This window comes from Manis javanica, chromosome 9, assembly GCF_040802235.1.
Source record: "Manis javanica isolate MJ-LG chromosome 9, MJ_LKY, whole genome shotgun sequence".
Lineage (NCBI taxonomy): Eukaryota > Metazoa > Chordata > Mammalia > Pholidota > Manidae > Manis > Manis javanica.
The window spans coordinates 91,135,374-91,159,189 of NC_133164.1; the positions used below are offsets into that span (position 1 = coordinate 91,135,374).

The 23,816-nt window shown below is 45.2% G+C and overlaps 2 protein-coding genes across 8 annotated transcripts in view; one reads left to right on the plus strand and one right to left on the minus strand.

Moving 5' to 3' along the window:
• Positions 1–8,993, minus strand: part of SLC39A6 (solute carrier family 39 member 6) — a 91,528-nt gene extending 82,535 nt beyond the window's left edge. Inside the window, exon 1 of the mRNA XM_073212917.1 lies at positions 8,975–8,993. The gene's annotated coding sequence lies outside the window, so the exon portion shown is untranslated. The remainder of the gene's footprint in view (positions 1–8,974) is intronic.
• Positions 7,864–23,816, plus strand: part of MOCOS (molybdenum cofactor sulfurase) — a 58,309-nt gene continuing 42,356 nt past the window's right edge. For 2 of the 7 annotated variants that reach the window (XR_001853886.3, XR_012121197.1), the window contains exons 1-6: positions 7,869–8,139; positions 13,755–13,844; positions 16,617–16,683; positions 17,560–18,201; positions 21,200–21,276; positions 23,033–23,232. Coding sequence is in view for 5 of the 7 variants with exons in the window: in XM_073212916.1 (XP_073069017.1) it covers positions 7,998–8,139; positions 13,755–13,844; positions 16,617–16,683; positions 17,560–18,201; positions 21,200–21,276; positions 23,033–23,232 (1,218 nt within the window). In the remaining 2 variants the exon portion in view is untranslated. Of the gene's footprint in view, positions 8,140–13,754; positions 13,845–16,616; positions 16,684–16,762; positions 16,847–17,559; positions 18,202–21,199; positions 21,277–23,032; positions 23,233–23,816 lie in introns of those variants that run through there. The other 5 variants (XM_073212916.1, XM_017665778.3, XM_017665777.3 and 2 more) reach the window with 5 other exon arrangements.

A 23,816-nucleotide genomic window follows, 5' to 3' on the forward strand; every position in this document is an offset into this window, starting at 1 on the left:
TCTGTATATACTTCTGTCATGCCCTGAGGGGTGTGTGTGTGTTTGCATGCACACGCTCATACATGCACCAAGACTAGGAATCCAAGCTTCCTAACCTCAGAAACCAGGATGCCCTGAAGTATGATTTCGTTGCTTGTCAGCTAAAGGATCAGAATCTTTATCCACACTGACATACATGGATTTGTTTGGACCCCATGTATGCAATATTCCAGAGCAGATACAGTGGACTTCATCCTTATAGAGCCTTTTCCAGCACAGAACTCAACCCCCTAAGCTTCCCTGTAAGCAGGCCGTGTTTGTAAGCAGGAGAGACTGAGTTCATGGTTGGTAATTGTTTTAGTTTGTTGGTTTTCCCAAGTTGTCCTGAAGCATCTTCCTTAGTAATCACCTTGGTAATTCAGTTTAGTAAGTGTTCAGAGGAATTGGTGTACATTTGGATAGCCTATATTGTAATTATACACATACATCTTAATCTGCTAGAGGAGCACCCTTTGGACCATAGTGTAGTAATTCTTATCTAAAGCAAAAAGGCACTCAGAATTTTGCTCTGGAGTTGCTGATGAGTATTTCAGAACCTCTGACCTGCTCTTCCCCATTCTCCCCTGATATTTAAGGTCTGTCCCTGAATCACAGCATCAAAGTTGAAATTTATGCCAAGCAACAGCCTAAGCAGTTGCTGTCTTTCACTGTCTTCTGACTTCTGTAACTTTCCTAGATGGAGGAGAGGTGTTTGGATTGTTCTGAGTATGTGTTTACCTTGGACAGCAAGGAGCCAAATCAGTTTTCACAGTAGCCTCTGGGGAAGGAAGCAGAGTTGGTTATTGACTCCAAAGGGAGAATGTGGGATGTGGAGGGAGACTGTGCCTATTCAGGAATAAAATAAAAGGACAGACTCATTCTCTCTTTTAAATTAGAGATCTGGCCACCATAGAAAATCCTGGGCTGTCTATAAGAGGAATACTCTACCCACTTTTGTACAAATTGAGTATATTTCTCAAGGCAGTCTAAGTAAGGGTTGGAACCTGAACTCAAGGAGTTAGAAGTGCATTTGAAGGATTGACAAACTGGCTATAACTGGATAAACTTTTACCCTCATCTCTGAAAATGGAGATATTAGTGATCAACTGTGTTTGGAAGAAAATGCAAAATTAATTTCTGGCTTATGCAAGATAGAAGTTTGCTCTCAAATGAATCAAGGTAAGCAGACAAGGATGGGCAGGAAGGCTTTCAACATGATCAGGGAACCCAGACTCTCTCTTTGCTGGCTGCCATCCTCAGTGTGTGCAGTTCTCATGATCCAGGCTGGTGGCTTGGCCTCCTGCCATGATCTTTGCATTCTAACCAGAAGAAAGGAGGAAAGTATAAGGAAAGGTCTATCCCTAATTTTAAGAAAACTTGGAAGTCCACCTAGTTCTGCCTAATCTCCTTGGTCAGAATTTAGTCTTACAGCTATACCTCAAGAGAAGTTAGAAAATGAAATCTTTACTGCATCTGGCTAAATGCTCAGCTGAGAATTGAGGTGTTTTATTTTAGAAGAAAGAGCAAATTTAGTCTCATTGCATAAAAAGTAACCACCTTGTAGGTTTTGAGGATTAAATTAGAGCAATAAATGAAAAATGCTAGCCTAGGGACTGGATTGAAATAATTAGACAGCATAATTGGTAATTTACTGTTATGATTAAATAAAGCTCGGCTCATGTCACCTCCATAGAGCCTTTATTAATCTCCTTCTTTCAAGTATTCTTTCTCTGAATTCCATAGAATTTTATTCTTATTTTCTTTTATCGCATTTGTCACTTCTCATCTTTTACTTATATATATGTCTTAAACTATTATATGTTTTCTGTGGTAAAAAAGTTTGTCTCAAAATGATAACAAGAAACTACTGGCTCACATAACTGAATTACTCCAGTGGCAGGACAGTTCAGTATTGTATGGTCGAGGTGCTGTTTATCTTTCTCTAATGCTTTTCAGCTCTGCCCTCTGCTCATGTCAGTTTTCTTCTAAGGCTGCCCTCCTTCATGGATGAAAGCAGCCCATGAAGTTACAGATTTCCTTGCCCATATCAAAGAGAATAAGCCTTTAAACAGTTAAGTCCCTAGCTTTACTCTGATCCCAACATCCTGAACTAAGCACAGGGGGCGAGGTTAGGGTTAGACCACACATTGTGTGGCTTGGGCCTGCCCATTGGATGTAGCAAGAGGTCAACTATTCTGGAGCAGGAGGCAGGGTGGGTCCAATTGGGGCTACATGGCTGCTCCACATGGGGTTGTTTTCCAAAGCAGAATCAGAGGGGCATTGGGTGCTGGGTAGGTGACTAGTGAAAGCCCACTGTACAAGCCTACTAAAGCCTAAACATCAAGGCATCAGATTTATTTTCTTGTTGTGCACAGCATCTAGCACAGTGTATTGTCAAATATTTAATGAATTCAAGGATAAAGTTGAGAACACAGATGGCTGACTGGCAGAGGAAGCACTCTCCAGTGTAATCCACGAGTCAGTGAATAATTGGTATGAGATGCTTTCCCTTCTGTGATCAAAAAGGGGGTGGCCTGGTTCAGTGGCCCTTCTCCCCACAGTGAACACAGGGAGAAGCCAAGCCCTCAGGAAAACAGCTGCAGGAAGCTCCCTGCTCTGGGTCCACCCACCCTCTCACTCCTATGTCTGCCTATAGTACTGGCAGAGTTTTGTAGTTTTGAACATTATGGGTGTAAATATACTGAAGCCTTGTTTCTAACCATGTCTTGATTCCAAGCTGCCCTCATAGCTTCTATTGACAGAAAATGTCTCCTGTCACTCCAGGGGAGGGAGCTTCCTAGAGTTTCTGATCTTTTGCTCCACTGCTCTCAAGTTATTTCCACCAGAGCTTCAACTCTACCAGGTTTCTGAGAAAACCTGCTCCACTGCTGTCTTTCTTTGTCCTGCTGTGCAGGCTCTGTTCTCATTTCTCTGGTGCCAGCATATCAGGTCTACGGGTTTTCATTGTTAGGGAGGTACACATTTCATTCTAGCAGGAAGTACTAAATTAATTTCATTATCCAAACCAAATTCAGCCTCCTCTGAAACACCAACCACCCCCTATCATGACTTGGCAGGAAACTTGATCCATCATTACTGCAGCTTTCAACTACCTCCATGATCGAGCAGAAAAACCTGTATGCTTCCTCACCATTTAAGATTTGAACATTATAATGGGCCTTCCATCCCCAAGATAACAAAACTGTCACTTAGGGTACTGCATACCACCTAACCAGCAAATCCAATTATCTGATGAGTCCTTGCCCTGTCTTTTTAGCCTTAGCTACCCCGAGGCACTCTAGCCCTCCTCTACCTCTCTCTTTGTACCTCTCACCAGTCAGTGGATTGGGGCAGATACCCCCTAAATGTTGCTATCCCTAAGGCCTCAACCTGTGCTCCAGCCTCACTGAAGATCCTGCTTCTGGAATTTTCGGAGACTTTTCACGCCTCCAGCCTTTGCACATGGAAGGCTGCCCTCCCTCTGCCACCTTCTTTTCCAGGACCTCTGGAGCCCCACTTCTCCAGGATTCTGCAGTGTGGAGGGGTGATCTGATGGCAGTCCCATTCTTCACTGTTCCAGGGCTCTCGCAGGCAGAGGCTGTCTTATTGACTATTGTCTTCCCAGCACCTACCATGTCCCTAGCAGGGAGCAGCTCCCAGTGAACAGTGAATGAATGCCGCTGTCAAAGCCCATTTTCATTTTCAGTGATTCAAGCCTGGACAGGTTACAAGAGGTTGTAGCTGGTTTTCCTGCCCCCAATTCTCACCACCCCATCCAGCCTGGTCATGATCATTCAACAGTTCTACCTAAATAAACTCTGGGGGGCACTTTCTTGCTCAAAACTCTTCAGAATGGAAATTCCAATTCCTTAGCCTCACTTAAAACTTTCCAACTCTGCTCCCAAATCTGCCCAGCCTTCTTCCTCAACTCACTCAGAGAGGCACTCACTGAGCTTTCGCTAAGTGAGTGACAAGGAATAGTACATGAATGACGCCTTATGTATAGTGGAGATTCTCAAAAATGGAGTCCATCACCAGGGGACACCGGGGGGTGGGGTCCTATAGAAGTCTGTTAACTTGGGATAAAGGGGTTTTGAGGAGACAGCGTCCTGAGTAGAGAACCAGGGACAAAGGGGAGGGACTTTAAGTACAAAATCAGGGCTGTCTCTCCTGTGTCCCGGTCTAGTGCATAAACACATACTTTTTCATGGTTTCTAGGTGAGAGAGGGCTGTAAATAGGGGCTGAAGAGCTTTTTTGCTACAAAGCTGTAAACTTTGGGTGCAGAAGCTGACTCTCTGGACCTCAGCATGCATCAGCTCAGGTTCCTCCAAAGTGCCAAGGCCAGCAGTGAGAACAGGGAAGATGATATAGGCTTATAGCACAGGATCATTGAATGGTGAACACATGGCATTCGTTGGTGGGGGCTAGAGGTTTGGCTTCAGGAAGTGAGCAATCTGATCTCCCAACTGCCTCTTTCCATCAGGAAAGGCTTAGAGAATCTTGGTGAAATGGGCTTGAGTGTGGCAGTTAAAGGCTGAGGCTCCTGGTGTTCCCACATGCCACTACTCTCCCTTCCTCACCGGCTCATTGTTTTGGCCCAGGTCAAAGCCTTCTTCTTTTGGGGTAACCTTTCCCAGGCTCCCTGGTTAGAAGTAGCCCCTTTCCTCTCTCCTGCAATTCTATACCTGCATCCTGAAGAATTGAAAGCAGGGTCTCAGAGATATTTATACACCCATGTTCATGGCAGCATTATTCACAACAGCCAAGAGGTGTGTTAGGAATGGTAGGTAGGAAGACAGACATGAGCGGCTGGGGAAGGGGAAGACGAGGTTCAAGCAAAAAACCACCCAAACTGCCCAGGCAGGGGTCCCATGTGAAGATAACGAAGGCTTTGCAGGGAAATAGCTTCCTTGCCTATCAGGACCAGGCCAAACCAGTCTCAACCAGATCCCAACATGGCCACAATTGAACAAAATTAAGAACTGCCCAAACCACACCTCATCTGGGAAAGGACATGTGAACGGAGAGGGATGCTACATAGAGGACCTGTCAATCAGATGACCCCACCTTGTCAAAGACACACCTAGCCAGAATGTAATGTACAGGCCTCCTGCCTAACAGATTGGGGCCTTTGTTTTCTTTGACTCTGGCCTGCTCTTCATTTGGAGTGTATTCAAAAAAAAGTTTAATTCTGCTTCACTATTGTGTTTCTGCCTTTCAATTCTTTGTTATGGTGGGGACAAAAACCGAGGAGAATAAACTCAGCCCGGTAACAGATGGAAGTAATCCAAGTGCCCATCAGTGAATGAATGAATAAACAAAATGTGGTGTGTATACACATACAGTGGAATATTATTTAGCCTTAAAAGAGGAAATCTTGTCACATGCTACAAAATCGGTGACCCTTAAGGACATTACACTAAGTAAAATTAGCCAGTCCCAAGAAGACAAACACTATATTATTCCTTTCATATGAGGTACTTAGAATAGTCATATTCAGAGACAGAAAATAGAATGGTGGTTGTCATGAGGCTACAGGGAGGGGGAAATGGGAAGTTGTTTAATGGGTAGAGTTTTAGTTCTGCAAGATGAAGAGTTCTGAAGATTGATTGCATAACAATATGAATATTTAACTTTACTGAACTGTACACTTTAAAATGGCTAAACTGGTAGATTTTATCACAATTAAAAGTAAGAAAAAAGGGTTCTGCACTGACTTGGCCCAGATGATTCACTAGGCAACTTTGTCCTAAAGCAAGCACCCTGTGAATCTGGGGTTTGTTATTTGGCCACAGAACAACATGAGGAGAGGTACTCCCCACCTTCCCACGGAAATGACCTAGGGCTTCACTCACAGCCCCCAGAGTTAGTGTCCTCCAGGACAGTTAGAAACACAAAACCTCATGCTCCACCCCAAACTTAAAGAATCAGAATCTGCATTTTTAATAGGCTTCCAGGTGATTCCATGCAAGTTAATGCCTGAAAATGCCTAGCCTAGAGGAGATCCTCACTGTAAATTATGGCATTAAAAGGAGGGGTAAGGGGCAAAACCAACACCCACCACTCTCCAAAATTACTGACATGGAAACTGAGGCCCTGAGGCTTGCAGAGGCCTACAGAGAAAGACTGTTGAACACAGTTAAATGGTTGGGCTCTGGAGACCGACTTCGCAGGTGTTAGCTTATTCATCTTCCTCAAGTTATGTGCCCTGGAGCAAGTTACTCTACCTCTCTGTGCCTCTCCTTGCCCACTTGTAACAGCCACCATAGATCTGTTTATTTAATTGTGAGTAACTAGTACAGGGAAGAGTGTACACCTGCCCAGGGCAGTGCCTGCCTTTGTTATTGCTGTCGCTCTAAATCACATTTACAGGAGGAGGGCAGTGGAGAGGGCCCAAGATGGTGCCCATGCCCAAGCCTTCTGCTCCAAGAATGACCAGAAGGTAAGCAGAAGTGGGGTGGGTGGGCAGTGACGCCAATGGGCAGGCATAGGTATTTCTTCATCAATATACTCTTCCCTTACAGAACAACAGGAGTGCTTGTCGACTAAGGTCCTGGGCATTGGGCGGTGAGCAAGAAGAGCTGTAACGGCCTGCCTGCAGAGTTCACTGAGGCGGGCGCCGGTTGAACCGGCTGTAACACTGCAGCCCCAGAACACCGCACCTCTAGCCAGGGCCTTATAGATCCTACCCAGACCCCACAGTCCAGGAGAGGTATGTCTATGCACTGCCCTCCCCCTGGCTTTCACGCTGGCCCACCCGGCAGCAGAGCCCTAGGAGTACCTGTTACAAAGGCAGAGGCTGGATCCAGGAGCTTGCAGCACCTGTCAACACGCATCCCAAGGCCCCTGTAGCCCACCCACTGGGGCCTGCGGCACAGCGCTGGCTCGTGGCCTGGGCACCCTTCCTACCTCGTCTCACCGCGGTATGCTTCGAGGGCCAGCGGTCCACCCCTCGACCCCACTCCGCCCAGCTCACCTAGGCCCCCATTCCGTTGCCCTCTCCACAGTAGGTTCCGCACTGCCTTTTTCCCCCGGCTTAGTTCCACAGCGGGCACCTCGCCTGGGCATCCAAGACCTGGTCGCCTTTCACTCCATCCTCGGAGGCGGGCCCAAAATCTGGAATCGCACCCGAGGGCTCCTTGCTGGGTACCTGGGCGGCACTTAACGCACCTGCCAGCCCGCTCTGCGGCCGGCGCCGCACTTCGGCCCATGGGTTTGGCCTGCCCCAGCATACTTGAGGCCGTGGTGACTGGGACAGAGACGCTTTGCCTCCGGCACCGAGGATGCGAGCCCGAGGGCAGAGCGGAAGAGGCGCTCTGGTTCTGGTCGCACACTAGCTGCCCGGTTCCAACGGTGTGCGGCCTCCGAGATCTTGGCCAAACCCGTGGATCCCCAATCTTTTTCCTCTTCTACCCTTTGCTCAGTCGCCTTCTCAGAAACGCAGAGCGCACGCCCCACTGGGAAGCAGCAACCGGGAAGTCTCCTTGAAAACGCCCAGTCCAGCACGCGAGGGGCCAGTCACAGAGAGTGAGGGTCCACTCCGCGGGTCTCGGGTTTAGGAGGATCGGGCGGGGAGCACGGCCCGGTTTCAGGAAGTGCCGAGCAGGAAAAAGCAGTTCGTTAGTTCTTCCACCAGCCTCTCTGGGGGACCACAGGTATGCGAGGACTTTGGATTTTAAGCGTCTGGGGGCATCCCCGTGGGTTGCGTCGGGAAGCTGTCTGAAGAAACAACCCAAACGGGCCCTGCCTCGGCCCGCCCCAGGTGGGAAAAGGGCAGGAAAGAAGTGAAACCCGGTGAGTCAGCGCTCCCCCGGCAAGCCCGGCCCGCCCCGGAGGCGCCGCCCCTCGGCCGCGGACCCGTGCCCCGCGCCGGCCCAGAGGCGCGATCCCGGCGCGGCGGGGCGGAGTCGCGGCAGGACGGCCTCGGCTTTTCCCCTCGCCGGACGGGCCTGGACGGTGCGGCGAGCAGGCCTGGGTCATGGCCGGCGGGGCGGCGCCGCGGGGGGCTGAGCTGCTGGACTTCGCGCGGTTCTGGGACTCGAGCTCGCAGCCCCTCGCCTACGGCTACGGCCAGCGGAGCCTGCGCGAGCTTCGTGCGCACGAATTCGGCCGCCTGGCAGGTGAGGCCGGAGCGGGCACCTGCGCTGGGCTGGTCGGGAGGCCGTGGGAGCACGCGGGTTCTAGAACCGACGTGGGAATGAGTTTTTGCTCCAGGTGGGAGCGGCATTCCCTCATCTGGGATGTGTTTTGGATCGAAAGACCTGGAGGGACGTGTCTGCTCGTCCGCTTCGTGGAAACGGCTCCCTGAGGTCCTACCTGCAACCCTAAGACTTCTTGCTACTCTTTTCCTTAGACTCCCCAGAGGTGTAGGACAAGCCTAGTCCTTTTCACCTGTCCCCGCCCTCTGGGAACAAGGGTTTAGGATTCTTTTTGTCTTCGCCTGCCTCGGGACTTCCAACTCGGAAGGTCCAACTGAAGCGGTGCTTGCAAAATGCAGGCATGTCCAGCGGCGGTGACTGTTGATGCTCCCCCCTTGGCGGAGCGGTGCGTGGGCCGCCAGTGCGCAGGGTTGGGACAGCAACTCTGCCAGCGCGCTGGGTGGGACCGAGAGGCTACGACCTCAGGCGCCTGAGCTCCAGACTCCGCCCGGATGGCCCCCAAGCAGCTTTTATTTTCGAAATCTCATTTTCCTCACTCGTGCAGTTAGAACTTTACCTCCGTACTGTAGCTCGCTGGGAGACTTAAAAGAATTAGCGAACTGTGCAATTTGTGCTTTAAATACAGGGGGAACCTGTGAGTTGGGCTCAAGGACCAGGAGCACATTGTGCCTTTTGAGGTCCGCAAGGCGGAACAGGCTTGTTGAACTTGAAATCAAGCTCGATCTGGCCTGTGGCCATTGCCCGCCCACTGGCGCACGCGGGAGGATCCCGCCCCCTGCACCCCGGCGGGACTCACCCTTTTGCCCCGGACCTTATGTGAAGGGCTTCCTAGCGCCTTAGAGCCGCGTGCAGCTTGAGCAGGGAGAGGCCGAAGGTGAAGTGGGCAGGTCGTGGCACCCGGATTTGAGGTGAATTTATTCTTTGCTGATGAGTAGTTGGTGACTGTTCCCATATTTGGGGCAGGATAGCAACCATGACTTAGGTTTCCTTGATCAGTAGCTGATTTCAACTCTCTAGGTCGTTTGCTTATGTTTGGAATAGTGACTGTTTCTCCCTGTGAGGGCTTTGAGGGCTAGGACCTCCTGATTGTGTGTCCCCTGCCTGTACTTAAGCAGGGGAGCTCAGGAGGGAGCTAGGGGACCTTCTGATCTCTTTTCCCTCCCTGTTCTTTGGGCGGCACAGTCACCTGCTGGAGACAGCTCCTCTGGCCCCTTGCTTCCACCCACCTTCTCTCTTCGAATTTTGTTATTATGGAAATTTCCACCCATAGAAGTAGACTGATATAGTGAACACCCACAGGTGCAGAGGGAGGGAAGGAGGCTCCCCATTCTTTTGAAGTAAATCTCAGAGGCTATCATTTAGTTCCTATTATTTCAGCACCACACCTCCTTAATCCCCAATTCCCTCCAGCTCCTATCACTCACACCCATCATTGGTTGACCTCTTCCCTCCGAGCTACCCTGGGAAAGTGGAGGTGCATTCTGTTTCAGTCTTGTCTATCAGAAAACAGGAACTTTTCCCTCAAATGGAGAATTCAGATGAGATAACCAGGATCTCAAGCTGGCTGTTAGAGCCCTTTAACATCTACTGTACTTGTTTATTTATTTATTGTAAATTCCCAGCATTTCCTCTACATTATGGTTGAAGTAGACTTTTGTGGACTGAATTCATCTCTCCCACCGCTGGGATCTTGGAACATATCCACTTTTTTCCCCCTCATAGGGCAGGGAAAAACAAACAAAACAAAACAACAACCTTTACCTCTTTTTCCTTTCCTATCCCCTTTCCCCATTTCTGCAGGCTTGAGGTTTATCTGGTTAAGTGATAGCTCTGGATAATTAAATATTTAACCTTTAAGTGCTGAAATATTTTGCCTAACCAATTGGATGGGAATTTCCCAGTCTTGGTGAAGGTAGAATATTGAATACACAGATATGGTTCAAATTGTTTCTAAAGCCTCAGGGTGCTGATTGATGGCCACTCACCCTGTGTGGAATGGAGAACTGACCCAATAGAGACTGGAATTTTCTTTTTTGAAGACCCACTGCCAATTGGTTTTAGGGTCATTAACCTGCTTCTTCTATTAACTGCCAAACACTGTGGAGGATTTACTGTGTGCCAGGCACTGAACAGGGCACTATCATGTACCAACTCATTGAAACCTTAGCCCATTTGCTTATTAAGGAACACAGATCCTGAATGGCTAGTAGTAGAGTAGGATTTAATCTAGGTTGGTTGGTTGGCTTGGATACTGTGCTGTGCCCCATACATTCTGGCCTTCCCCTAAAATCAGATCTCTAGCCAATCTAATACAGCTGCCTTGTTTTGCAAAATTAGCAATGGGACCAAAGGCCAAAGCAACCTCCCAAATGGCTTCCTGGCTTTGTGGAAGACTGTAAAGGGTGCAGTGCTCCCAGGGAGCCCTTGGGGTTCACATGTGCATCTCTCTGAATGGGCCAAAGCTTTTCTTTTGGTGTGGTACCTTTGTATTTCTGAATTATCACTAAAAGAGAACATTATTCTAAAACCAATTTTTTGGACTATATAATACATTTACATAGTACTAAACTCAAAAGGTGCCAAAGGAAGAGTAATTAGGATCCCCTTTTTCCCTCCAGCTGCAGCCATTGTGGTCAGCCCAGAGTCAGCTGCTGCCACTTTTGTCTTGTGTGCCTTTCCAGTTGTCTATATTTATATATGTTTGTACATGTATTTTAAAAAATTACATAATTGAACCATAACATTCTCACCACCTACTGCTTTATTTGTTTATGTTCTTTCTCTGTCACTATCATGCCAGCTTCTCATTTGTCCACTGTTATATCACTGCCACTTAGAATGTGCCTAGCAGGAAGTAAGTGCTCAAAAAATATTTCTTTAATCTATAAATACAATAAACTAAAAAATGAAAGGAAATGTAATTGACCTGATAAAGGCTATCTATAAAAAACCACAGGTAATATCATACTTAATGGTGAAAGACTGAAAGCTTTACCCCTAAGATTAGGAACAAGACAAGGTTGTCTGTTCTTTTATTCAATATTGTACTAGAGGTTTCAGCCAGAATAGTTAGGTACAGAAAATAAAACAAAAGACACCAACATTTGAAAGGAAGTGCCAATAACATTGTCTTGTATATAGAAAATCCTAAGGAACCCATCCCCAAAACTATTGGAACTAAAAACAAGTTCAGCAAAGTTATAAGATCAATATATAAACATCAATTCAATTTCTGTACACTAGCAATGAACATTATGAAAATGAAATAAAACATCTAAAATAATAAAATATATAGGAATAAATTTATCAAAAGAAGTACAAGATTTATATACTGAAAACCACAAAGCATCGATGAAAGAAATAAAAGACACAAATAAATGGAAAGACATCCTTTATTCATGGATTTGAATACTTAACATTGTTTAGATGTCAGTACTCCCCAAAGTAACTACATATTCAATGCAATTCATATCAAAATCCCAGGCACTTTTTTTGCAGAAATTGACAAGTTGATCCTAAAATCCACCTAGAAATGCAAGGGACCCAGAAGATCCAAAGCAATCTTGGAAAAGAACAAAGTTGTAGGACTTATGCTTCCCATAAAAGTAAAGTAAGTAAACTTTATACAAAGTTATAGTAAGCAAGACAGAGTGATATTGGCATAAAGATAGACACATAAACCAGTAGAGTAGAATTTTAAGTCCAGAAATAAACCCATACATCTATGCACAATTAATTTTCAACATAATACCAAGGCTATTCAATAGTGGAAATAATAGTCTCTTCTTCAACAAATAGGGTTAGACAATTGGGTATCCACATGCAAAAGAATTTAGTTGGACGCCTACTTTGCACTCAGAAGGAATCAAGGACCTAAATAAAGAGTTAAAAGTATAAAACTCTTAGAAGAAAACATAAGCAAAAATCGTCAAGACCTTGGATTATGCAGTGATTTCTTGTGACCCTAAAAATACGAATAACAATAGCAACAAAAATAGACAAATTGGACTTCATCAAAATTACAACTTTTTATGCTTTGGTGGATACTAACAATAAAGTAAAAGGACAACCCATCAAATGGGAGAAAGTATACGTCCACACAAATATATGTACACAACATATTCATATATGTACACACAATATTCATAGCAGCATTATTTATAATAAATAGAAACAATCCAAATGTTCCATCAGTGGATAAATGGATAAACAAAAAGTGGTATATCTATACAGTAGAATACATTTCAGTCATAAAAGGGAATGAAGTTCTGATACAGGCTTCATGGGTATACCTTGAAAATATTATGCTAAGTGAAAAAAGCCAGACAAAAAAGGTCACATATTGTATGATTCCATTTTATATGAAATGCCCAGAATAGGCAAGTCCATAGAGACAGAAAGTAGATTAGTGGTTTCTAGGGGCTGGGGCTAGGTGGACTGGGGAGTGATTGGTAATGGGTCTGAGGTCTCTTTTTGGGATGAATTAAAATGTTATAAAATTAGATAGTGGTGATAGATGCACAACTTCATGAATATACTAAAACCACTAAATTTTCTACTTTGAAAGGGCAAATTTTATGATGTGTGAAAAAAATTCTTCCTGCACAAGAGAAAAAACATTTGTTATGAGAATGAAAGAATGAACAAATCTATTAACATTGTACATCCTTAAACTGTATCTCAGAGTTTTTTCCATGTCAGTATTTATAAAGTACTAGATAGGTGTACAAGAATTCTTTATTTTAAATATATGTTGATGGACATTTAAATCATTTCCAGTATTCTGCTATTGGAGACAATGCTGCACTGAATATCCTCTCTTATAGGCCATTTCACAAAAGCATGGTCGGTATATAATAAACTCCTCAAAAAGGAATTGCCATGTTGAAGAGAGTTTGCATTTTAAAGTGTGGCCAGTATTGCCAGATTGCTGTCTATAAAGAAGTTGAACCAATTTGCTTTCCTACCAGCCATGTACAAGTGGGCCTGTTTCCCCATATCCTCACCCATGAAGTGAGTTATCTAGCCTTTTGATCTTGGCCACCTGATGGGTGAATTTTGATATCTCACTTTCATCTAAATTTGCCTTTGTGAGAGAGGCTGGAAGTATCAGTTATATTCCTAGTATTCTCTGAAGCTCTCAAAGTTCTTACAGGGTAGAAGGATGTAGAATTCACTACGGGAAAACAAAATCAGGGCTCGCTTGCCAGGGAAGTTGCATAGAAACTCTAGAACAGGGTGTGAGTCATAACGCAAAATAGCTCTAACATAATTAATTACAAATGTCTATTGGGCTCTTCCTCTGTGTGGGATACGGTTTCGGGTTCATAAGAGAGCTGATTAACCAGGGTGGCTCTCTTGGGCTTTAAAGGTCATTAAATACTGAAAGTGCAGTTCTTGCATTGCTCATTGCCTATGCTTGGATTAAGAAGCTCATATCAAGAGGCCAGAGAACTTGGTGGCCTGGTATTATGTATCAAATGGGCACTGCTCAAGCTCATACAAACCAGATCTAGGTAAAATGAGAGAAATATATCTGAAAAACAACCACAGCTTTCTTTTGTGTTTTCTTTCAGGAACTGTCTACCTTGACCATGCGGGAACCACATTGTTCCCCCAGAGCCAGCTCACAAGCTTCATTAATGATCTCACGGAAAATATTTATGGTAAAGAAAAACACACCAAAACTGATTTTTGTATTGAGTATTAGCCAACTACATTTACCTGATATATCTCTGCTTAATAAATTAATAGACTGAGACTGTGCTGAGCACACAAAGCCGAATAGTTCCCATGGGAGAGAGGGTCAGGCAAGCACCACAGGACTGTCCCTATAACAAATTCACTGCCAGATAGAAAGAACTGACTCAGGGACACTCAGGTCCTCCAGAAGAAGGAGTCAGTGTCAGGAAGGGCACAGAAGCACAAAGGTGCTATGTTTGGTGGGATGACCCTGTGGGACTGGTACAGTGCAGAGGATGGGTGACATGAGGAACCTTTATTCATTCAGTCACTCTGTAAATGTTTGTTGAGCCACTTTGGTGTAGGGGGCAAGTTGCTGTAATGGAAACAAGGTAAGTGCAGTGCCTGCCTTCATGGACTATGGTCTTGTTAAGACAAGGCCTTAATCAAGTGATCTCCAAATAAATATAAATTACCAACTGTGAGAAGGCCTATGAACAAAAGTCCTCTAGTGCCATAGGGGTCTGTGTACCTGCACAGTGACAGTAGGTTGGCAGTGTGTGTGTCAGGCAAAGCTGCCTTAGGATGGGGTGGATGCTGCAGGATGACTAGGAATTCACCTGGAAAAGGGGAGGAGGAAAGGCTTCCAGGCACAGGGAACAGCATGAACCATAATCCCATGGTGGTTTCAGGAGCTAGCCCAGGAAAACAGAGGGAGGGGAGGAGGGTGATGTAGGTGTGAATGGAGAGGCAGGTAAAGGTGTAGTAGGTTCTCTGTAGTGTTTGATGTTTCTTCTAGAAACAATGGGCAATCGTTGAGGGCATTAATCAGCAACACAATGTGATTAGGAGATAACCTTGGGAAAAGGAGTTTGAAATAATAGCAGTAGTAGCAGATAGAGCAGTGGTAATGCTAGTAGCTATGACTAGCATGTACTGCGCACTCACTACACTTCAGGTGCTGTTCTAAATGCTTTATCTGTACTCTCCCTCTCCATCCTCACAGCCAAGCTAAGATACAGGTTCTGTATCAAACAAGCTAAGGCACAGGTTCTGTCATCACTCCTGTTTTACAGGTGCGGAAACAGAGCCCCAGAAAGTGTAGGTGACTAACCTAAGGCCACACAGTCAGGAAGCAGTGGAGGCAAGGGATCTGGCAGAGCTGAGTCTCCAGGCAGTTTTGCTCCAGAGCACAAGCTCTTAGCCCTCACCAGATTAGATTGCCTCAGTCTTGTCATGCCATGCTAAGGTTCTGGGCAGCCAGCAGATATTTAAATCTGGGGAATAGTCTCTAGGAAAGATGCCAGTGAGGGACTTTATCTTGATTTTATTCCATGATTTGCAGAGACCTGTAATTCTCATTTAACCTTTGCAAGAGTCATAATGGTGGAAAAGGTGCTGCTGGCCAGAGAGGTGACAGAGTTGAGACCACAGGTGGTCCTAGTGATGCGGGGCTAAACACCAGGGTGGTGAGAGGCAACAGGGATAAGCACCAAGTTCCACAGGTTACTAGCTGATACGGAAAAGGGACATTAATAGCCTCAATGGCCAGAAATCCAGTGTGACCCTACAGTATGGTTTGAGAGAAGAAGAAGCCCCTAAAACAAAAAAAGGCCAAGACCCTGTTACTGTGCACGTGTGGTCCTGCTCCTGGGAGATGCTGGTGTCTGCTGGAGAGGTCTGTGCTCATATCTGTGGCTTGTTTTGAAGGAGATTATGATATTTGGGGACATGCACAGGGGGAATACTAGGAAGGGAGGAAAAACTGGAAACCAGCAAGGGAAGGAAATTGGGAGAGGCTGTAGCCTTGAGAAAGGACGGTTCAAGGGAGATGTGATGGCCCCCTTCCCATATCTAAGAGATAGCTGGGTTGCTGCAGGAACCACTGTTAGCCATTAGTGGGAAGGGTTGTCTCCTGAGGTTGTATACTTAGTTCCCTAGAGTTAATTAACATAGCTGAGCTGCCTACCTATCTGGGAACTTGCAGAAAAGGTTCTCAAGTTGGCTTGGCTGCCTCTGAGCTGACTTCCAGCTCCATAATGCTTCCTGAATTCTCTCTTGTGCTAGTGAGGGGAAGTGTTTTTTGGTTTGTTTGTTTAACAGCTTTAGTGAGTTATATTTTGCATATCATAAAATTCAACTATTTCAACTGTACAATTCAGTGACTTTTAGTAACTTTACTGAGTGGTGCAACCATCACTATAAAGCATCAGAAACATTTTCATTCCCTCAGTAATATCTCTGATGCTCATTTGCAGTTGTTCCTGTTGACCCCCTAGCCCCAGGCAGCCACTAATCTCCTACTTTCTGTATCTCCATACACTGCTTCTGCTGGACATTTCATGTAAATGGGATCATACACTACGTGACCTCCTGTTTCAGGCATCTTTTGCCTAGCATGTTTTATGTCATTTATGACATAGCTAGTGATTTGTTCCTTTTTATTAAGAATAATTTTCCATTATATGGATGTACCACATTTTGTCTATTTTTTTCAACAGTTGATGGACATTTTTGTTTCCAGAATTTGGCTTTACAAATAAAGCTGCTACAAACAAAGCTGAACATTCATGTGCATAAATCTTTGTGTATACATATATCTCCACTTCTCTTGAGTATATAGGAGTGGCCCTGCTGGGTCATATAGTAGTTTTATGCTTAACTTTTTGAGAAACTGGGGAGGAGAGGGTTTTAGAGGAACAGAAAAGGAGAGACCATAAGTGGTGAATCGATGGCTTTGTCTTTGTAATTACCAGGCAATCCTCACAGCCAGAACATCAGCAGCAAGCTCACCCATGATACTGTGGAGCAGGTGCGCTACAGGTGAGCAGCAGAGGTGCCAGCCCCACTGGGCACTCCTAGGTGGGTGGGCATCCTTACTATCAGCTGCCATGTCCTACAGAGAATCTGAGGTGGTTTCATGAAGATCACATTCAGCTAAATGGCCATACATGCACAGTGATAAACAGGATCAGAGGACAGGAAGGTGAGTGTGATTAGATGCCAAGTGGGGCAGACAGGTAGGTGGGTCTGATGTGTGCACAGCTGTTGTGTGCGGCTCTGTGCTGGTGCCAGAATTCCTGGGGGCTAAGATGACAGGGAATGACCCAGTTTCTTAAGTCTTATTTTTCAGAGAGAAGAAAAATTTCCTCTGACTTTTCTTTTCATGATTCATTAGGGCATCTTTTTTTATCTTTTCCCCCACTTTCTACTATGTTTGCACATGAAACACCTCTTTGTATTTTTCCACATGTAATAATTAGTTTTTGGTAAATAATTATTATTTTGGTAAATGATTTCCAGGTGGTACCTAAGTTACTTGAATTGATACAATTTCAAATTACTTCCAGTTGAAAGTGATAATGGGTTGCCAATATTAAAATCAGTGTTGATGAAAACTTGTTGTGATAGAGCTGGACGGTAGACCAGGGGAGGCTATTTCAACTAAGATCAAGGTAGTTGTGGATTTTCTTCTTATCTAGTTGAGGGCGGGGACTTGGGAGGCTGGGTATTTGCCAGTTTGAACCTGTTCGTCATCTCTTCCATAATTCCCTCTGCCCCTGCCCTAACTTAATGACTGTGGCAAAGCCTACCTAGATGTTAAGGTAGAGAGATGTCAGGTTTTGCAGAAATACAACTACCTCTAAACATTTAACACGGGTGAGACCAAGGAGTTGCTTGGTGCTGTGCTTCTTCCAGGATTCTGGCTTACTTCCACACCTCCCCAGAGGACTACAGTGTGATTTTCACAGCTGGGAGCACAGCTGCTCTTAAGCTTGTGGCAGAGGCCTTCCCGTGGGTGTCTCCAGGCCCAGAGAGCAGCGGAAGTCGATTCTGTTACCTCACCGACAGCCACACCTCCGTGGTGGGCATGAGGACTATTGCTACAGCCATGAACGTCACTTCCATCCCTGTCAGGCCAGAGGACGTGTGGTCGGCTCAGAGACAGGATGCTGCTTCTAGCAACCCTGACTGCCAGATTCCTCATCTCTTCTGTTACCCAGCTCAGAGTAACTTTTCTGGAACCAGATACCCTCTGTCCTGGATAGGAGAGGTCAAGTCTGGGCAGAGATGCCCTGCAAGCACACCTGGGAAGTGGTTTGTGCTGCTGGACGCAGCCTCTTATGTGAGTACTTCACCTTTGGACCTATCAGTTCACCAGGCCGACTTTGTCCCCATCTCCTTCTATAAGATCTTTGGATTCCCCACTGGCCTGGGTGTTCTGCTGGTGAATAATCGTGTAGCTCCTCTGCTGAGGAAAACCTACTTTGGAGGAGGCACAGCCGCTGCATACCTTGCAGGAGAAGACTTCTATATCCCGAGACAGTCAGTGGCTGAAAGGTAACCTTGCCATGGGAGTAGCTGGCTGGAGTTCAGCAAAGCCAGAGTCCAGCATATGCCACCTGTAGGACTGTGCAAAGGACCAGGCTGGGCCACAAGGTCAGGGATGGAGGCTGGCAGTGGGGCTCAGATTTGGGAGACAGAGGTTGGCTGGAGCATGCCACAGGCAGCTCAGTGAACTGCCCCTGCTTATGGCCTTCTCCACAGCTGTGGGAGGACAAACTCCTGCAGATAAGGGCTGCAAGCAGAAGAGGTGAAAGGCTCCTAAGGGAGTAAAGAGGGTAGATAGGTCACCAGACTTTTGCCCAGAGCATTGACAAGAGGTGAAGCCATTAAAGCAGTGATTTAAAAAGATGGCACCATTTGGAACAAGTTTTCATACATGTTGGCAGCATAACTAGCTCTTCAGCAGCTAAAATCAGCCTAGCTTGCAGCTGGTTGGCAAGAAAAATCAACTAAATCTGACGCCAGTGAACTTGTGGGGCACTGTTAGGAGCAGTCTCTGTATGTGCCCCACTGTGAGCTGCAGAGCAAATTTGAGGATAAGCAGGTACTGGTCCTCAAATGACATAGGCCTCTTCCTGGGTTCATTGGTGTATGTGTCTTCCTCAGGCTACAGGGGCATTGTGGGTCATGCTCAGAAACCTCCTAGATGGTGATGGTTAGGATTCTGCTGGGCACAGCAGCAGGGAAAACTGTAGGGTTGGGGCAGGGAGCTAGTTGCTCTGCTGGTTCCTGAGAAGGTCTGGGGTCTGGATGGGAAGGTGCATCAGATCCCTCAGACTCAGGTGCAGACCCAAGGTTCCTACAGACAGGGGTATGGCCTTGGCAGCAGAGTCAGTGGTCAGGCATGTAGGTCTCCGAGCTGGGTCACTGGGGAGTGAGCCCTGGTTCCACTCTACACCAGCCATGGGAACAGGGAATCTGACTTGATCTCTATACCTCATGTTTTTCCTAGAATGTGGGTCTCTAAAAGGATATGATTCTTTAGAGCTAAATAGGTGAAGCGTCAAGGTAGAGTTGGCATCAATATGTTATGAGGCCATTTGATGTCTTTTATGTAAGGCTTCTCCACAGTTGGGAGATTCTAAAACAGGAATGCTAATTAAAGCCCTTTGAAAACAAATGTGGTAATATAGCATGTAATGTGACCAAATGATAAAAGAATGTCAGGCACACATCATGTAAATCAAAGTCAGGACAAAATGACAACCCGAATTTTATTGAGCCCATAGGGGGACCTGAAGGCTGAGAAAAGTGGGACAGCTCATCTTGGGTTGGAAAGGGGTGGGCTGGGCTGGACCAGAGCTCTACTTCTGTTTGGTTGGGTTGCCTCACAGCAGGTGCCACACCAACAGTCCCCAGGAAGCTGAATGTATTTATTTACCATTAGAAGCCTATTTTTTTGTGTGTGAACTTATGACTAGAACTTGAGTTTTATTTTAATACCCAAAACTCAAATGTTTCTTGAACTTGTACCTGTACCATGTTCTTAATCTTTGCTATTAATAACCCAATGAGATACCTTTGATGGAAACAAAAACACCTCCCTTTTCCAAAGTCTATAAATTTTTGATTAAATATAACTATTGTTGATTTAATAACAATTCATTATTTAATTTATTTAATAATTTATTAACAGTTATTTATTATTTAATATTAATTAAGCAATAATATACATCATCATTGGCTAGTCATATTTAATTTATTAAAGATTATTTAGTAATCCACTAGTGATCAATTAGCAATTGATTCATTACTCACTAATTATCAATTCTGTGCATCTTTAATTATGATTTGTTTTATAAGGAAATTAATATTGCATTAACAGTACTTTGAGCAAATCTTATAGCCACAGTATTAAAATACAAAACAGTATTTCCATTGAAAACTTTCACTTGTGTAAGGCTGCTATTTGTCACCAAACTTCATTCCAATGCTTGCTGAAACCTACCCACTGCTGCCTAGCTTCTGCCTCACTCTTTCAGTACTCAGAGGTGGCTTGTCAAAGCCTAGGTCCTATTCTGTCACTCCCCTTTGCTCAGAGCCCTCCAGCCACATGTCACGTCATCCAGGGTGGAAGTTCTGTTACTTTATTTCCTTCTACTCTCCACCTTGCCCCTCACTCCCAGCCCCACCAACCTCCTTGCTCTTTGGGAATTGTGCCAGGCTCTGCCTGTTGCGGGTGTATGCTGCAGCCTTTCCCTGGAATGCTCTTTCTCTCTGAAACTGAACTAAGCTGTTTCAAAACTGGTACTTTGCATCTTCCTTGCACTGTCATGACTTGGCCTCTTGCTTACTTGGCTTCTCACTTCCTGTTTGTTGTTTGTATTTCTTGTTTCTAGGGCCTCAGGAGAATGGAAGCCCTTTGAGGGCAGAGATCTTACCTGGCATGTTTACTACCATATCCTTAGCACCTAGAACAGTGCCTGGTACATAGTATGTGGACAATAAAGATTTGATGAGCATTTTGACTAAATGAATAATTATAAATGCAAACATATTGAACACCTTGATAATCATGTACTATAGTGAAAGCCTCATAATTTTTTGCAAAGCCTATGGTTCTATAGACTTTGAAATAATGGACTTTTGTTACAAACCTCATTGCATCACAGGTGATCACACTGAACTGATGCTCTGTGGTGCTCTCTTGGGGTCAAGGGCAGCACTGCAAGAGTCTACAACATTTGAGGTTTTGTCAAGTCCAAAGTCTTCCTGGGGGCAGCATAATGTATCTCAAGGTGGCGACTATCTTTCAGGGCCCTTTATCACCACTGCCATCCTATCCTGAGAAAGCTGCAGCTGCCCAGAGGCAGCCCAATGGGTCTTGGTGTGCAAAGCCCTCTGTCCTGAGGGGCAAGGCTTGTGGGGGCAGCAGAAGGAAAGTATTTGTAGATTATGTTTAAACTTAGAATCAAAACTCTGTTATATACCACAAAATGTACATGGCGATGTTGGCCACAGCGTGACCTTGCCCCTCTCACCATGGTTACAGGTTTGAAGACGGCACCATCTCATTCCTTGCCGTGATAGCACTAAAGCATGGATTTGATACCCTAGAGCGCCTCACAGGTCAGTGGAACCTTTTTGTCCATGTGTAATTTCCTCCTGTTGCCCATATCCTTAAAGGAGCCCTGACATGGGTGCAGTTCAGCCCAAGGAGATAGTGTGGCAGCTGTGCACTGATGCAGTTGAAGCTGATTCTAAAGAACTTCAGAATGACTTCTGAGGCAAGAGCAAGAGACTGAGGCTTTTTGTTGTTGTCAGTTAAAGGAACATTTTCAACAGGTAATAGACATTCAAAATCAGGAGACAACAGCTTCCCAGAAGCAGAGGAGCTGTCCTTGGTCCCTGTGCTGGGACCCATTACAGATCCTGAGACTTTGTTCAGCCATTACCTTGCTGGATCCTCCCTACAGCCCCGTGGGGGGACTGTGTGATGAGCCCCCTTTGCCCATGAAGGAGCTCATACTCAGAGAGGTTAGGTTAGATGCCTGGCCAGGGTGCTGGTACTTGGGAGGCTAGGATTTAAACCCAGTCCATACTAATGCCCAACCCTGAGCCCCGAACCCCGTCTGTGCAGCTGGCCTTTGCAATCATGCATATCTTCTTTTCCTGACAAGTGCTAGTGGGTGTGTGTTGGTGGGGGGCACTCCTCATAGACAGATGCTACTTTCCAACATATGGGGCTTGACACAAAGTACATGACTGAAGAACCTCTGTCTGGTGAGCCGGGTATCCACCATCCTACTGTGCTCCTTCTAGAGGCTAAGCTTCTAGAACTGGCTGGCACTGCTTGAACCATCCATATGGAAAGCAGGTGTGGTGACCAGGAATGTGGGAATGTGGCTTAGCTCTCTTGTCATAGTAACGGGACCTTTCAGGTCCTCAGCCTTAGCCCCATACTGGGGTAGAGAGGGTTCATGGGAAGGGAGTGTTGCCCTGACGGTAATTCAGGGAGATGCACAGGCATCATCCATGAGATAATAAATACAAGCACTGAGAAATGTGCACTTTCCCAAGGAAAGATATTAACAAGGTATCCTAACCACAGGTGACAAGTGTGACAGGGCCAGAGGGCACTACTGAAGACAGATTGACAATACCAGTTCTACAAGAAGGCAAACCCTGATTTTTCCTACTTAATTGCTCTTTAAAAAAAATGTGGTAAGCTACATAGAGCATAATGCTTCATGTTAGCTATTTTTAAGTGTATATTTCAGAGGCATTAAGAATATTTACATTGTTGTGAAGCCATCACTGCTATCCATCTCCAGGACTTTTTCATTATCCTAAATGGAAACTCTACTCATTAAACAACTCCCCACTTCTACTCTCCCCAGCCCCTAGTAATATCTGTTCTCCTTTCTGACTCTATGAATTTGCCTATTCTGGACACCTTATATAAGAGCAATACTATGATAGTTGTCTTTTTGTTATCTGGTTTATTTCACTTAGCATAATATTTTCAAGGTCCATTCATGTTGTAGCATGGATCCTTAACTGTTCTATATAATCTTAAAATGATTTAAACATAATAAAAAACAAACAGCAAAAAAAATGGTAAGTAACATTATTTTAAGAAAAAAAGGGATGACGACAATTCCTATGGAAAAATTCCATAAAAACAGCAATGGTAAACTATCGTTCAGTACCAAAGACTTAAACATTTATCATATGGGCAGTAGCATACAATATTTAACAGCATTTAACACCATTAATAGGAACTCCAGTTGTGCCAGTTATAAGGATCTTGTTTTCTTAAAAATGAAAGCAAATTTTATGTATAGTTCATGATTCTCTTTGGTGCTTTGTGATTTTTTTCAAGGTGGAATGGGGAACATACAGCAGCACACTTTTACCTTGGCTCAGTACACCTACACTGCCCTGTCTGCTCTCCACTACCCCAATGGAAGCCCTGTGGTGCGGATTTACTGTGACTCTAAATTCAGCAGCCCGGACGTTCAGGGTCCAGTCATCAATTTTAATGTACTCGACTACAACGGGAAGATCATTGGGTACTCCCAGGTGAGTTTTCTTGTCATCTTGCTGGCCTGCTCAAACAGAATTGCTCTCCTTCACATCTCTGTGCCTTTCTGAGCACTGAAATTTGCTGTCAGGGGCTCTGGGCTCTTGCAGCAGCTGTAACAAAGCCACTGTGTACTGCTGGAATGACTCCTGGCCCTTCCTTATAGGTTCTTTACTCTCATTTACACACAGTTCTAATAAGCATGGCTATTTTGTTTTCCAGCCCTCTTTATTCAGCCAGAAATGATCAATTTCACGTAGGAAGAGAGAGGTTGAGTCTGGTAGCAGTGGAAAGGGACAGGTGACAGCAAGGGAAGACATATCAGAATAGGGTAGACAGAATGCCATGTCTGAAGTCATTTCACATACAGACAGCTTGGTAACCCCTGTGACACATCGAAGCATATTGCAGTGTCGTGCTAAATTATAGGCCTGGTACTACTGTTTGTTGCTTGTAATTCAGAACTCCTTATGACAAGTAGAAATGATGTCCTTAGCATCACAAAGACCCTTATTTCTGCCACATTTCATGCATACTATGAGTTCAAAGTATTGTAGTCAGGGACTGTGAAAATGAGAAACCG